This window comes from Panthera uncia, assembly GCF_023721935.1.
Source record: "Panthera uncia isolate 11264 chromosome D3 unlocalized genomic scaffold, Puncia_PCG_1.0 HiC_scaffold_8, whole genome shotgun sequence".
In the NCBI taxonomy this organism is placed as follows: domain Eukaryota; kingdom Metazoa; phylum Chordata; class Mammalia; order Carnivora; family Felidae; genus Panthera; species Panthera uncia.
This window is the reverse complement of record NW_026057586.1, coordinates 27,796,540-27,811,922: the sequence shown is the minus strand read 5'-3', so window position 1 is coordinate 27,811,922 and position 15,383 is coordinate 27,796,540. Positions and strand designations below refer to the sequence as shown.

The following is a 15,383-nucleotide window of genomic DNA, read 5'->3' as shown; positions in this document are numbered from 1 at the left end:
CAACATGCCACACTCACCCTCAGGGGGCTGGGCAGTGCGCCCTACACGATGCCTGGAAGGAGGGAAGCCAGAAGCATGGGCAACAGCCCCGAGGGCTCCACAGTAAAATTTCTCAGGTTAGGGAGCGACAGACCAGTTAGCGGGGAATCCTGTAAGGGCAACAGAATGCTGAAGGTGCTATGGGAGCACACAGGAAGGAAGAGTGACCCAGTCTTGGGAAGGCTTCCTAGAGGAGGGGACATGGAGAAGGCACGTGCCGGCCACGTAAATGGGGGAGAATGGAAGTCGGAAGATGAGAACAAAGGTGATTCTAAGCGGAAAGGGCAGTCTGGGAAAAGGCCAGGTGGTCAGACACAGCATGATATTGAAGCCACCCAAAGTTGCTGGAGCATGAGGGCTGGAGCTGGGGCTGCAGCTAGAGGGGGCTCCCACATGGTAGTAAGTGCTGCCCCCGACAGGGCTGAGAAACAGGGTGGGGGGGGGGGGGGGGGGGGTGGAACCAAGGGGCCAAGCAGGACGCTGACTCCCTCTACTGCTCAGCATGCTGCTTTCACCCGTCCAACTGCTGCACCTGCTCTGGAGCCACCATGCTTTGGGGCTGGGGTTTCCACCTCGAGACCCCAGGCTCTCAGAGCCGTGTTTCTGCAGTGGTTTCTGAAGGTCAAGTGGTTTGCATCAGAAGGACCTGGGGAGCTTGCTCAAATCCCCATCCTGAGTGCTACCTGGGCCTCCTAAAAGTGAGCTCTGAGGCTGGGTGCTGGAATTTTAAACAGATGCTCATGTGATTTTTGCCCCTAACTTTGTATTATGATCATTTTCAATCACACACACAGACACACACACAGCTGAAAAAGGAAGATGACCACCCAGGTACCCACCACCTACATCCAACAGTTACTACCATTTGCCATATTTGCTAATGTGCACACGTGTGTGTGTGTGTGTGTGTGTGTGTGTGTGTTTGAACCATTCAGGGCCAACTACAGACACCACAGTGCTTCGCCTCTAAATACCTCAGCTGCATCTCCAGAGAACAAGAGCATTCTCCTCTATAACTCCAATGCCATTTTCACGTTTGAGAAAATGTTAACAATAATTGAATAATATCATCATATAGCCCACATTCGTATTTCCCCAGTTCTCAAAATGTCTTTCTTAGCTTGTCGTCTCTAGCCAGGGCCCAGGTGACTCCAGGCGATTCTTAAACAAGCTAAAGTTTGAGGCTGCCTCCAGGTGGGCTGACTTCCAAGGGTGCGAGCTCACCACCCAGTGCTCCTTCTTATGGTATGTGCAGTTTGAAGGAGGGCGTCCCAGAAACCGCCGAAGTGGCATTCCTAAAAGGAACACGCAGCTGGTGGAGTGCTTTCACACCCCATGCTGGGCCGTGGGGAGCACACACAGAGAAGGGACAGCAGAGGGTCCCTCCGGCACTCCCTCTACCGATTTGCTTACTGCGCACAGGCAGCCTTCTGCTTAGTCTCCAGATAAAGCGGCTGCTCCAGGGGCAAAAGGGGAGAGTGGTGAAGCGGCTGTATTTGGCCATCACCAGACCCCAGGACCTTGGAGCTCTCACTGGGAGGTCTGCGTGGAGCAGAGCTGCCGTCCTCCCCAACCTGACCGTCTCGGAGCACTCAGGCTTTGTCAGTGGCAAGGACCAGAGCCACAGGCGACGGGCTCAGTCGGCACATTGTCAGGGAGAGAAGGGACCCAGGAGACTTGGCGTTTTCAAGACAGGACTCCGCAGTGTGGCCCAGGACGTACAGCTAGAGCCGTCCCTTCAGTGCTCTGGGAATGTGAGCCCGTTTGTCCCCAGAAGGGCTGCTGACAGCCCAGAGACTGCCCTCCACTGCCAGCCCTCCACCTGTTGCCCCTGGAGATGGGCAGTGGGAGGAAGAGGTGCACCCAGATGTGCCAAGAGCCCGACACACTTCCCCTGGCTTGAGGAGCTAGTGACCTTTTACATCGAGATGCATCTACAGGAGAAGACAGTGTCCATGAGATCATCTACACTGAAGGTAGGCCCTGCCTGGGTACGAAATGACACACAGTGGGCTGAGTGTTCACGTACAGCCCCTTAGCCAGCCTGGACGGGAACACCAGGCCCACTGGTCACAGGGCCTTCAGGCCAGTGGGACCTTAGAGACCAAGAGCCGGGGGTCCTGGGCTTTGTCCGGCCTCCAGCCCTGGCTGCTTAAGTCAATGCTACCAGCCCTCTCTCCCCCAATAACATCCCCTCAACATTTCCTCAGTGCCTCCACCTCTGTGGCCTCAGGGACTTCTTGCTGTAAACCCAGGGAACAGGAAAAGCTGCAATTATCCCCATTTAAAATAGGGAAAGTCTCAGGAGGAAAGCGGCCTGGCCAGCTTCCCACATGTTTTGTCACAAAACAGCTGTGGTCCCAGCTCCTTCCACACCCACATGCTGCCTCCTCTTTCCCAGGCTTTCTCTCCCATGTCTCTCCTCCTCTCCTGTGCCCCTTCCTCTGTGTCACATTTTATGTACTAAAGGGAGAAAAACATGATCTGCCAACATAAGGATACAGAAATACTTGGCACTCTGGGTTTCCCGGGGTTTGGGCCCCCAGACCTTTGTCTTCCACAGTCACCCCCAAGTCCTGTGTGCAAGTGACCTCAAAGGGTCCCCAGAGCTGAAGACAGCCCAGGCACTCACCTCCATACTGCCACCAGAAGAGGAGGGGGAGGAGGATGGGATGAAGGAGGAGAAGAGTGGGACAGGAAAAGGAAGGTGGACAAAGGGCCTTAAGGAAGGTTGATTAAGGACAAGGCAGGGGGCGCTTGGGTGGCTCAGCCGGTTAAGTGTCCAACTCTTGATTTTGGCTCAGGTCATGATCTCATGGACCGTGAGATCAAGCCCCCTTCGGGCTCTGTACTGACAGCATGGAACCTGCTTGGGACTCTCTCCCTCTCTCTGTGCCCCTCCAATGCTCACACCCTTTCTCTCTACCTCAAAATATTAAAAAAAAAAAAAAAAAAAAAAAAAAAAAAAGACAAGGCAGGGAGCAGGGCAGCCCAGGAAGACTGAAGGTCCACAGTAAATCTGGTGTCAGCCACAAATTTAGGCTATATTACAATACAGTGTCCAGGAGAGGGGCCGTGTTGGTCACTCTGACAGACCAGGAAAGTGTGGCTGTTTCCTAAAAAGGTTTGGCTAGAAAGGAAGACCAAGAAGGAAGAGGGCTGTCTTCAGAAAAGCAGTTTCCAGAGGAAGATCCTGGCTCCTTCACCCTTAGATGAAGGCCATCTCTAGTTCTCAGCTGCCCCAGGGTGACAGGAACCATTTCCCCGCTGCATTTCTGTGGGTGTGTCCCAGCAAGAAAGCCCACTGGTCCAGAGACAGGAAACCGATTCCTACACTAGGAGGTGGCACAGCCTGCCTCTAATCCACTTCCCAATCCCTAAATCCTGTGGCTCCATCTGGAAAAAGGAAGCCAAACCCAGACAAGGGAGGAAGGGGCCCTGTCCCACAGAAATTCCAAACTGATGTCAATCCCAAATCAAATGTGCAGGCCCTCCCACCATACTTTGGCCCGTTCAAGATGTGTCTCATGAATGCTAAGGAAAGCGAGAGAAAGAGCTCCCTGAGCTTCAATGCTCAGGTTATACTGCCCTCCCCTGGCAGCTCGACCTCCAAGGTGCCCCAGCCCCGCCCAGGAAGTCTGGTGGTGGAGCCTTCATGCAGCTTCGTGTCCCTCCTCCTCCTAAGGTCACAGCCACACCGTAGACCCTCAGGGCTCTCCTGAATTCTCTGGGGTCACCAGGTGGCCTCCTGTTCTTAAACCTCCAAGACTTAAATTCTCTTTGAATTTAACTTTGTGTCATGTGGTGGCATGTCACAAAATACAGATTCTACCCCTTACAAGTTCTCTGATTCCAAATTTTTCTTAGTGTGACTTCTGGATGAAAAGACCTGCCAACCAATCTGCCAAAAACGAGACGTGTCCACCACATGTAAATTCAATTTTAATTCTGGTTTATTTGCAGGATTTTACTTAAACCCATTCGCATTTCTCTGTTTCTCATCATTATATAAAAACTCAATCTTTGTACAAGCGTGTAAAATGCTCAACAATGAACAAGAAGTTGAATATTGCACATTTAATGACCAGATAAGATGTGGTTGTTAAAGGCCACACTATACATGTGGGAAGGAAAGAGTTAAACACACTCAGGAAGTACTTGTTGCCACGTAAGTGATTTTAAGCCACTGAAGGAAAACTAAATTCTAACCTTCAGCGCTCAGTGAGAGATATTACATCTGTACATTAAAAAATAAAAGTTTTAATAAACAACATTCATTCCTTAGTGATTTCATTATCCCCAAACAGGGTCAGTAGTTCAATTTTATTTTTTTCAAGTTATTGTCACCAAAAATCAGGAACCTATCCAGACTGGAAGAAGTGTCAGCTGTAGCTTCTGCAGGACACTTGATGGTTCTATAATGTGTGGGGATCACCAAGGACCAGGACAAGGTCTGTAAGAGCGCCTGGCTGTGAGCCAAGAACTTTATCCAGCTCAACCCAGATTCAAACGGAAGATCAGTATGAGGATACTCTTGAAAAAAAAAAAAAAAAAAAAAGCAACATGTTTGTTTCCAACATTAGACTCCTCGTTTTGTTTAATAAGACAAAGTTAACTGAGCAGAAAAAAATTCAGCTACTACTTCAAAATAAGCCGTGAAGTTGGTCCAGACTGAAGAGCAGACAGTGTTAAAGGATACGTTCAAAGCGCCTTATTTGTTAGCTTCTCATGCAGGCAGGCGATGAGACTGATCTTGGGCAGCAACTAATGTTAAACCAAGGTGTGGAGTTTGAATTCGCCACTAACTGAATGTGCGAACCACAGGGCACAGCCGCCGAGAGCCGATGCCATCCACCTGTCCCAGGGGGTCAACGTCACTGCTTGGCCCACACTGGTGTGACAAAGCCCGGGACAGAGATCAGGCCAAGGGCACAAAACAGAAGGAAGCATACTCTCTTGGTGCCTGCGGGTGACTGCCACCTCAAGTTTGTGTCCCTGAGCCCCGGCCCTGGTATTCATGGACACGGCCCTTTTGGAGTAACATGGGCTAACTTGGGCACTTTCCCCAAAGAGCAGCCCTGTCAGACATCGTGGGGGAAGAGGACCAACTAAAGGCACTGAGCATTTAGCATGAAGACTAAGAGGTGGACCGGTGGGGTCAGGGGGGTGATGAGGTCTGAAAATGTTAGAAGACCGGTTAGAGTAGCAGAGGAGCCCCAGCCTGGCCAGCTGCAGCCAAACCATGACCAATGTCATCAGGCCAGTTCTGGCACAACATAAAGCGAATGCCCACCTGGGCTTGTCCACAAGGGGCAGGACTCCTGGCCACAGGACAGGGCGGAGGAGAGGCAGGGGGTTGGCTGGAAGAGCAGGGCTGGGGGTCCCTGCTGAGTGAGAAGTGGGACCAGATGAACTTTAAAAGTCATGATTCTACAGCATTTGCTCCCTGCTCCAGAGGAAATCATTAATCTTAGTATTAAAAACCCAATAGAAAACTGTGTATCACCTTCATTCAAAAGAAAGGGCATGAACTGAACACCCTACCTTGTGCCCCCTGGATGTGCTGATTTTAGTAACTGAGCGGGAGGAATGGGGCTGGTTACGGTGAAGTGAGGCCACTCGGGGGGTTTTCATTTTCTGGAGAGGCTCGCCCGGCCTCAGAATGAGGGACTCAGGCCACCCCAGGGAGCAGATGTGACTGAGCCCCAAACTGATCATGATGTTCTCTGCGCGCCCAGGAGCTCTGGGATCACGCCGGGTGGGTCCTGGCTCCTCCATCAGGCTGAGCGGACATATCAGCACAACCTCCCCATCGGCCTGTGCCTTCCAGCTTTCTGCCCTGTCCCCTTGTTCCAGTCGGGCGCAGGAGCCAGGAAACGGGGGAGGTCGAGCGTGCCTCTTGGACCCGAGCTCTGTGAGCTGTGGGGAGATGAGTACAGATGCAGGGGCGGCACCTGTCACGACGTCCCTGTCTGAGCCAGGTGCCACCAACGGGCACAGGCAGGGAAGGTCGGTGCTAGCTTGCCTCCAACACCGCTCGGCGCGGGGCGGCCTTGGTCTGGCTTGATCCAGGCATCACATGTGGCACCGCAGGCAAGGGTGTCTGAACCTGGCCCTGCGCTCTCCGGAGGCCGACTGTTTTGGGCAGTAAAGGCTCATCATTCCTGAAAGCCAAGGGCTGGCTGTTCTATTCTGCCCCCAGAAGGCTACAGCAGTGTTGCCCCCTTCTGAACTATCTCAGCATCTTTAAAGCACTTCCTCAGCCTCGAGACGCTCCAAGGAGGCTATGGGGTGAGTGAGGCCTCCACCGTTAAGCACAAAGTAGTCAGAGAGGAAGTATTTCACCAACCATCTCTGATAATCAAGTTCCAGTATCAAAACAGAGGACATTGGGCATAACATTCTGCATTAACTTTAACTGAAATACCCCTAAAATTCATATTCTTGCCAGCTACAACCAAAGACTGATTTTATTTTTTATAATTTTTACAGACCAAATACATTATAAATATTACAAACCTTTGAAAATTAATAGACGAATCATAATTTTCTTTAAAATGTAGACTGTCACTCAAAATTTTCACATTCTAGGATATCAATAATTACAGCCTCCTCACAGAAAACAGCACACAAAACACTTCTGTCATGAAATCTTTGTTGCCAAATCGGCCACTGAACTGCCCACAGCTTATGACATTTTCTTAACACAGCACAGGGAGGCTGACTGATTTTGAAAATGGAGAAAAGCAAAACCAAGGAGAGCCCTGTGACGTGCCCTCTGAGAGGGATGCTTTGTGGTCTACAACCTTGGAGGCTCACAGGGATAATCTTGATCTGTGGAGCAGATGTGTTCTGTGCAACTAAACAAGTTCAAAATGGGAGAACAGGCTCCCGCACACTTCCAAATGTTGGGGGGAGCACTCCAAGAGGAGATCTGAAGAGAGGTTATCACTCCGTTAACCTTTATCCCGCTCCCCCTGTTGAGGGCTCTCAGTTCAGACACCGTTAGATAAATATCCTTGGGTTATAATTAATCCATGAACAGAAGACATATTCTGCCAGCTGAGTGAACAAAATCAATTTCGAGCCAAGAGAATTAGGAAGGCAGAAGTCAAACTGCTCATGCCGGGGGTGGAAATGACAAGTGCAAGAAGCTGGCCACAGAGCAAGGCAGCAGACAGGCTCTGGTAGCGAGTGAATGGTGAACAACAACAGAAGGCACATGGCTACTGGAAAAGTCAAGTTTCCACGGACAAGTGTCTAACTTCATTTGAGCTTAAATGTGGAATGAAGAAACAAGCAGAATACAGAGCATTAGGTTCTCAGACTCTCTCTCTAGACAGCAAGGCCTTCAGATTTCAAACCTGCTGTCTAACAAGAGGTGCAAACTCTGATGTCCACGGGGGCTGAGGAAGCGGTGTGAATGCAGGAATGGGCTGGGGTAGGCCTGACACTATGTCCACATATGTCCACAGTGACCACACTCTCCACCACGGGGATCAAACAAAACACGTCTGTACACAGTCTGCTCATCATATGCTACCTGTGTGCCCCCTCGGTTTACATGGACATCTCCTTCTTCATGAGGACCACAGCTGGATGGAAATGGACTTGTCACCATCTCTGCCATCCACTACAATCAAGGATCAAGTGGCCACATTTCAGACAATGCCTCACTTTAATTCAGCATTCTTATCTCCATTTTGAGGGAAATAATACTTTGAAGCTGGTGTATTTCCCCACATTTGAGAAATGCAGAAGTTTTCAAAGCTTGTTTTACTTTGAAAGAACACAAATGAGGTTCAAAACTGAGGGTTCTACATGATTCCCAAAGCAGTTAGATCTGACACAGCAGTCTTGAGATTTAAATAAAACAGGGAAGACAGAAATGGCGACATACAACAGAGCCCCGTGGGGGGGTCCTGTGAGGTGACTGGGGATCCAGCAGCTGAATGGCTCTGTGCCCAAGTGGGACTCATTTTCTCCAGTGGGGTGAACATAAAAACTACAAAGGCCCTGGGAAGTTTCAAGAACTAAGAAAACACACACACACACACACACACACACACACACACACACACACACACAAAGACATACACACATGCGCATGCACAACAGAATTATCTAGTGCCTCCCGACTTGCCTCTCAGTCAACGAACTCACTGGCCCAACTGAGCTCTGCAGTGAGACTGAGCAAAGTTACTTGTGCAACAGCAAAGTTAAATGTAAACATAAACAGCAACAGGTTTTTTTGAGAGACTCGGTGTTACTATCGTATGTTGTCCAAATAATGCACTTCTGGATAGAGACAGTTAACAAGAAGAGCCAGGAAGCTTTTCCCATCTTGGAGGCAATGGCCAGGATGCTTTATAAATTGTGCAGCTTGTGATACCTGATCCTGGTATTCAACATACTGCTTACTTGATGTCAAGGATTCAAGAGCATTCAGAGCCTGAAAGACACAGAAGATGGGAGGGTTAACCACACAGATGTACAGTTCGTGATCCCCGCAGGTGCAGCACACCTGCCATCATCTGGTGCAACTGGGAAGCCTAGGGAACCGGAAGTAGAAGTCCCAAAGGCAGGCACTGATGAACCACAGCAGAAGGAAGCCAGCACCCAAGCTTCTCTGGCTTCAGCAGCCTCCACACCCAGCCTTCCCTCCTCCTGGCTGTGCTGTTTCTCCAACCTTCCCCGCAGAAAGCCACTGTGGCAGCCAGGCCAGGCTGGCCCACTGCCTTATCCTCCTTCCCGCCAGTGCCGGCACAGAGCCCTCCCCACCGATCTCCTGCTGCCTCTCCTCCTAGAACCCAAGCCGAAGTCCCAGGCACCAGCTACTGTGAGATTTTGATTTGTTATTGGGTTTGTTCTTAGATTACAAAATCACGTCATATTAAACTATCTATTTATATGCATTCAAAAGAAACCAGTGCCTAAGTGCTGCTGAGGGTGAGATCATTCTATCGGTCAACAAGCATAAAGTACAGATCAAGCTCCTCGGCTTTGCCCGTCAGAAACAATGAAGGTGTTCCCATGCCTCTCTTCGGGAATAAAGAAAAACATTCTTCAATTCCACAATTTTAACATTTCTTTCCTTCATAGTAGGAAAGGAGAAGAAGACTGTATGTGGAGAAAACAAAATCAGAACAGTGGTTCTTGGTGTGGGAGAGCTTTGTTCTCCAGCTACACCGGTCATCCACCCCCAGGATTCTGAACGTGACCACAGACTACCCCACACCTTCCCCTCTCAGATATGGGGGCCACCGCACGAGAGAATGCAGATCAAATGCAGATCAATGCTCAGGTCAGTAAACACGGATGGAGAAGTCGTTGAGGATGGTAAATAATTTGGCAGCTTAGAAATAAACTGCCAGGAGATTGAAGACAGAAGTCTCAGAGCCAAAAATGAACAACTGAAGGGATGTAGCTCCCAACCTGACTGCTGGGTGGAGGAAGTTCAATCTGAGAACAGGCATCAATGGGGGGCAGGCAGGAGTCATCACATAAGGGAATGAAGGTGGAGAGGCAAGGCCCGGGAGACCTGGTAGCCACAGGAGAGCATCAGACTTCTCGAATATACGTGGGTGTCGCGCCCACTTCACAATCGGCCCTCAGGAGAATTTCCTGCCCACGTGTGGCAGTTTCTACACGGCTCATATATGACATTAGGGACTCAAATGGCAGTTGTCAGGTCAATTGGCGACAAGTATCGGGTACTGTATAAACCAAGAAGCCTGTGAAGAACCTGCTGCCTGGATCGCTGGATGCTTGCTCTTAATAACCCAGAGATCGCCCTGCACGTGGCCGGCTTGGACATCACAAGGCCACAAAGGACGAAGAGCAAGGGGTGCGACCGCCCACCTGACACAGAACTGCAGAGCGCAGAGGGGGCGAGGCCCCAGCAGGCACTTACAAGTCACTGAGCCCCGCCCCTCTCGGCCCCACTTCCTCAGCACACAACCAGGATAACAGCAGCTCCTACAGCACAGGGTTCTTATGAGGATTAAATGAGCTAAAACGTTAACTCATTAATATCAAGTGAGTTAAAACTCACAACAGTGCCTCCGGTGAGCACTCAGGAATGCTGGCCACTGTTTTACAGGAGACCCCTCTGTACACGGCCAGCCTGTTTACAGGTGAAAATACCTATGAGGACAGGACCACTGCCATGTGGCCTCCCACGTTTTTAGAACAAACTATAATTTCTCACAGCTGCCACTGTGTCCATGTTTTTTGGTTATTCCCACATCAGCCAACAGGGGTCAGCCCCCAGACTCACAAAATCAGAACGACTTCCTTGGTTCCAAGTTAAAGCTCAACTAACCTAGTCAGTCTCCTGTGGCCCCATCTTCTGTGCCAGTCCCCGGCCCCCAGCACGTGGTCACAATCCTATTCAGCAGAACCAATTCGACCCTGGACCGGCTGGCTTGCCCATGGCCTTGCTTTTTCTACAACGGCACTTCCAGTGCTCTAGGCACGCACCTACAAAAACTGGTTTAAAATCTGAGGCAGGCACGTGCAGTATGCAGAGCACAGCACAGAGCTACGACAGCGAACCACGCCGCCGTGTGTGAGGACAACGGCTGCCGCCCCTCGCCTCCCGGGAAGGCCCGCCGAAAAGACTCCGACCCTTAACTGTAAAGCTGTTTTTACTGACCTGCTGAGCTTTTGGGGTCAGATGTAATTCAGAGCCAGGCTTCAAACGGATCTGATCCTCGGAAGGAACCTGAACCGAAAGGAAGGCGGCCATGCCTCGAGCAACCACTCGGAACCTTCGGCGTCAGGGAGAGGTCAGAAGTAAATGACGATTCAAGTAAATATTTTAAAATAAATACCACATTTTCTCTTTAAAAACAAGATAAACACATTTCAGACCTAACGTTGTTGCTAGCCTCTGCAGGAAAATCTTCAGTATGACCAAGAAGGAGCCTTAACCTTCCTTTCCATCATCACTGCCCAAAAAACGTAAGCAACATTCAGACTGTTGCAAACATGTAGAATAACTGGAACCTCAGGCACTGCTGGTGTGAATGTAAAAACTGGTGCAGGAAAATGGATTTGGGCAGTTACTCAGTAACTTAAGCACAGAGAAACCATATGACCCAGCAATTCTACTCCTGGGCACATACTCAAAAGAACGGAAAACATGTGCAACAAAAATTTGTTAACAAACTTCACAGCAGCCAAAAAGTGTAAAAACCCAAATGTCTATCCACCGATGAATGGATAAACAAAATGTGATACATCCATACCACATCCACATGGCTGAATATTACTCAGCCATAAAAAGGAGTGAGGTACTGATTCATGATTAAACATGAGTGAGTCTTGCAACTTCAGGTGAAGTCACAGAAGCCAGACACAAGAGGCCACACAGTATATGATTCCATTTCTATGAGATGTCCAGAAAAGACATAATAAAGTCAGAAGGTCACTTAGTGGCTGCCAGAGACTCAGGGGAGAGGGACATAGGGAGTTAACTAACGAGTATGGGATTTCCTGTTGGGAAGACAGAAACATGTCTGAACTAGACAGTGGCAGTGAGTACAATAACACTGTCAATGTATTAAACGCCGCTGAATTGTATAGTTTAAAAGAGTTACCGTAATAAATTTTACGTTATGTGTAGTCTTCCACAATTTAGGTAAATCAAAGTCACATACTCCTGCTAAATTCTACCACAAACAAAGACACATGATGTGACCTGGTCTGGACTGATTCCCGAAGTTGCAATGGGCTATTCTAACAAGAATGCTGACATCACAATGGCAGAACTCTTTTCAACCCTGATAAAGGCTAGGGAAGAAAACCACTATGCCAATAAGGGAGATAAAAATTGGAGGCCAGTGGCAAATTCTTCCATGCCTTGCAATTTTCAGCAACAAAAACTTAGACTTGTTTCTCATTACTTATCCCTCTCATCAGTTGACTTGAACTCATCGCGATTCACAGTTCCAGGAGACTGAGTCCCTCATGGGCCTGCGCTGCCCTGACAAAGTACAGACAGTGAAGCAACTAACTGGGGTATTATAACCTAACTTTACACACCATCGCTGGCTCAAAGCCAGAAAGAAATCAGTAGTGTGGTCAGGTTACACAGTCAAAATACAACGAGAGATATTACTAAGAAAACATTCTTTAAATGTGAAAACAAAGTTGTTTACAAAAAATAAACATGTTTTGTAATATATAAAGATGTAATCAAGCTGATTTTCTCCCCCCTTAATCTATGAGGGGACCTAGCCCTGAAGTCAAAAAGCCTACTCAAGTATCCCAGTCCCCAAGCAGGGGCAGATGCTGAGGCCCAGTGGAAAGAGCAGTGGCAGGTGCCTGCTTACCTGTTGGACAGGGGCGACTTCCGGCCCAGCCCGATTGCCCCCAGAATCCCGGAGCTGAGCCTCTCCTCGGCCAGCTGGCTCTGTCTGCTCTGAAGCATGAGCAGAATTCGAACGACAGACTCTATCAGGACCGAGTCACTCTGTTCCGTCTGAATCAGGGACAGCTGCAGGACTTGGTGCCACCACAAAAACAGCTTGGCCTCTTCCTGCACGGAGCTGGGGGGAGGCCCAGGAGGAAAACACAATTAGAGGTGGCTTCTTTCCGCTCCTGTTTAATTGAAATTCCACATTTGAATTTTAAGTATGGGGGACACTTGGTACTTTCAAAGCTTTGGCTGACAGCCCAGCGTGTTAACACAGTGACAGGGACAGAGCAGCCACAGGGCCAACATACCCGGGGTACACCTGCTCCAACCACCTGCTCAGGGTGAGAAGCACTTTCATTTCGTTCCTTAAAGTCTGTTCGCTGTTTAAACACTGTAGCAAGTAGACATAGAGAGTCAGGTAGCTGCCGAGGGACAGGCACTCCTGCAGAAATTCTTCTATGGTGAGCTCCGGAACTTGGAGGGACACCAGAATGGGGCCCCATCCTAAATTCTGACTGAGGGAGCCTGAAAAAAAAAAAAAAACAAAAAACAAAAAACAAGGAAAGATAGCAAGATGAAAACAAGAATGAAATTATTTACCTGCTGGAATGGGCCTCTTCACTTTAGGCTTCATGTCAAGCCGGCGTGGGCCCTGGAGGCCACACAAGTGAAACGTGCCTCATGGCATAGACTGGGAAGTCCTCACGCTAAATGCCCATCCACGGCTAGAGGGCAAGAGGTCAGAATCACCCTTCTCTCCCTTTTAATACCTTAAAATCACAGGTAGGTACTGCCTGTCCAAGTCACCTAAGGGTTTTAACTTCATCTAATACCTTTTAAGTGGGTTGTGAATATGCTTTTCTCAAGGAAATTATTATTACTCTATTTGACAGAAGTATTTCTACTTTTCAGGGCTTGGTTTGACTCATACCTCAACAGAAATCCTTAAAACTGTTTCACAAACTGAAAAAAAATTTTTTGATTTTAGCAACCCGAATGAATTTGAAGCAGGAGTGTTATCCTAGTGGTTCTCAATTCTTTGGGGGAATGACAGTGGGGAGATGGTGACATGTGCAGCACCTTCCATGGGGGGACACAGGGACATGCATTGTTCATGGGTTGTCAAGGAAGGGCAGCAGCAGGTGACGGGCACTTCCCGGTCTTCTTGCTCTAACACCCTTCCTTCTCTCCTACTGTGTGCACAATGATGTGTATCTGGGTATCACAGCTGAGAATGTTCATCCGAGCAATTCTTCTTAACCAGACCACAATGTTTCCAGAATCGAGTTTAGAGGGAGGTTAGGGAATAAGAATGATTTTTAAAAGGTGGGGGGGGGGGGGGGGGCGTGGGCTTTGATCTCTTTGTAATAGTGTAAAAGATGTGACAAGAAGCAATAAAAGACACACATGAAAACTCATTTTAAAAAGTGACAAAACTAAAGAATATTAACACAGTGGGTCTTATAAAGATTCTGGTTTATAGCATTTCTTTGGAAGATCATGGCTAGGCCTGTGACTTTACATGACCTGCCTCCCATAAAAGAGCCGGTCTGACCTCCAAAACCACTGTAAAATGAATTGGAGGTTCCCTCCACTGAAACAGGACTGTACTAACAGCACGGGCCATAGGTTCTCACACTAACTGCAGATCTTTGTGGACAATACAAAATACATTGTGAAACATCAGCTACATTAACAAACAAATCGCTCACTGGAAGGGTCCAGAAAGGTACATCTTTCTGAGAAAGCTTTACTCTCCCCTGGAAAAGACCATCCTAAAGAGAGCCTCGTACCTTCGTTGAAGTAGGCAGTGATGCAGGCTTCCGTCGTCTCAGCCATGTGGCGGACAGAAGCCAGGCTCTGACAGGCTGCTGTTAAGAGAGGCAGGACCACCAGCCCGTGCACTTTCTGCCCAATCCAGGCGCGGACACTGCCCCGGAGGAACTCTGCCGTTGGAATAGTTGCGTTGTTCATCATCATCAGGACTTCCATAAAGAGGCTGCTGAGCGCCATGTGGCGGGTCTGGCTGTCCATGTCTGCAGGGGAGCACAGACACATCGTGAGTGGCTGCAGGAATGGAGATGTCAGTGTGCCCGATCTTGGCCACACTCCGGGGCACACTTTACAGTTCTGGTCACTGATCTTGAAGGACCAGAAGGGACACTCTGCATGGGGTGTAGCTTTTAAGGACAGGATGCAGCACATCACCACTTCGTAAGGGCAAAGGAGGAACCACTGAGACATCCCTGGTTACGGGAGGCGGCTGAGCTATACTTCAATAAATAGACATCAAGCTGGTAAAAGACTAAACTATTTACCAGAACATGCCTACTTAGACTTTATCGTCCAGACTTTGCTCACAGATCTCAAAAGCCACCTGGTAAACTGTCTAGAAACAGTACCTCCACTCACCAGTGCCAAAGCTGTAGATATTCTGGAGTGATTTACAAGGAACAGAGGTTATTCCTTAAAACTAAATATAAAAGTAAGGAAAAGAAAAACCTTTTTAAACCTTTTCAAAAGAACTCCTCACTTAAGCAGTTTTTATTTCTTTCTTTGTTTTTTCAGTAAGAAAAGTGGGCAGACGGGCAATATAATGGGTCTTTCCAAAAAATTGGGATGAAAAGAGAACAGAGGACGAGAAAAAGCAAATTCATTCCACAAGAGAACTGCAAAACATTATTGAGGTGGATTCCTTCTTCACATCCCCAAATAGAAAACATTTCACCGGGAGTTCATGGAAAAGACAATCCAACAGGCCACGGTTGTTGCCAGCTCCTTCTAGCTCTCCTCGAGTTAGGTAAAAATTCTTACTGAACTAGAACTGGGGCTTTCTTATCACAAGGCTTCGGTACTCACATCAATGAAAGTAGGGGAGTCTTGGTCTTACTCATCACACCTATCAAACCAAACTCACCCA

The 15,383-nt window shown here is 48.7% G+C and overlaps 1 protein-coding gene across 3 annotated transcripts in view; it reads right to left on the bottom strand.

The window, feature by feature from the left end:
- Positions 1–526: 526 nt before the first annotated feature.
- EPG5 (ectopic P-granules 5 autophagy tethering factor) overlaps positions 527–15,383 on the bottom strand; it is a 115,217-nt gene continuing 100,360 nt past the window's right edge. For 2 of the 3 annotated variants that reach the window (XM_049620161.1, XM_049620162.1), the window contains exons 40-44: positions 14,257–14,499; positions 12,772–12,988; positions 12,378–12,593; positions 10,697–10,811; positions 530–8,491 (exon numbers count right to left, since the gene is read on the bottom strand). In XM_049620161.1, coding sequence (XP_049476118.1) covers positions 8,309–8,491; positions 10,697–10,811; positions 12,378–12,593; positions 12,772–12,988; positions 14,257–14,499 — 974 coding nt within the window. In that variant the 3' untranslated portion in view covers positions 530–8,308. Of the gene's footprint in view, positions 8,492–10,696; positions 10,812–12,377; positions 12,594–12,771; positions 12,989–14,256; positions 14,500–15,383 lie in introns of all 3 variants that reach the window. The other variant, XM_049620163.1, reaches the window with a different exon arrangement.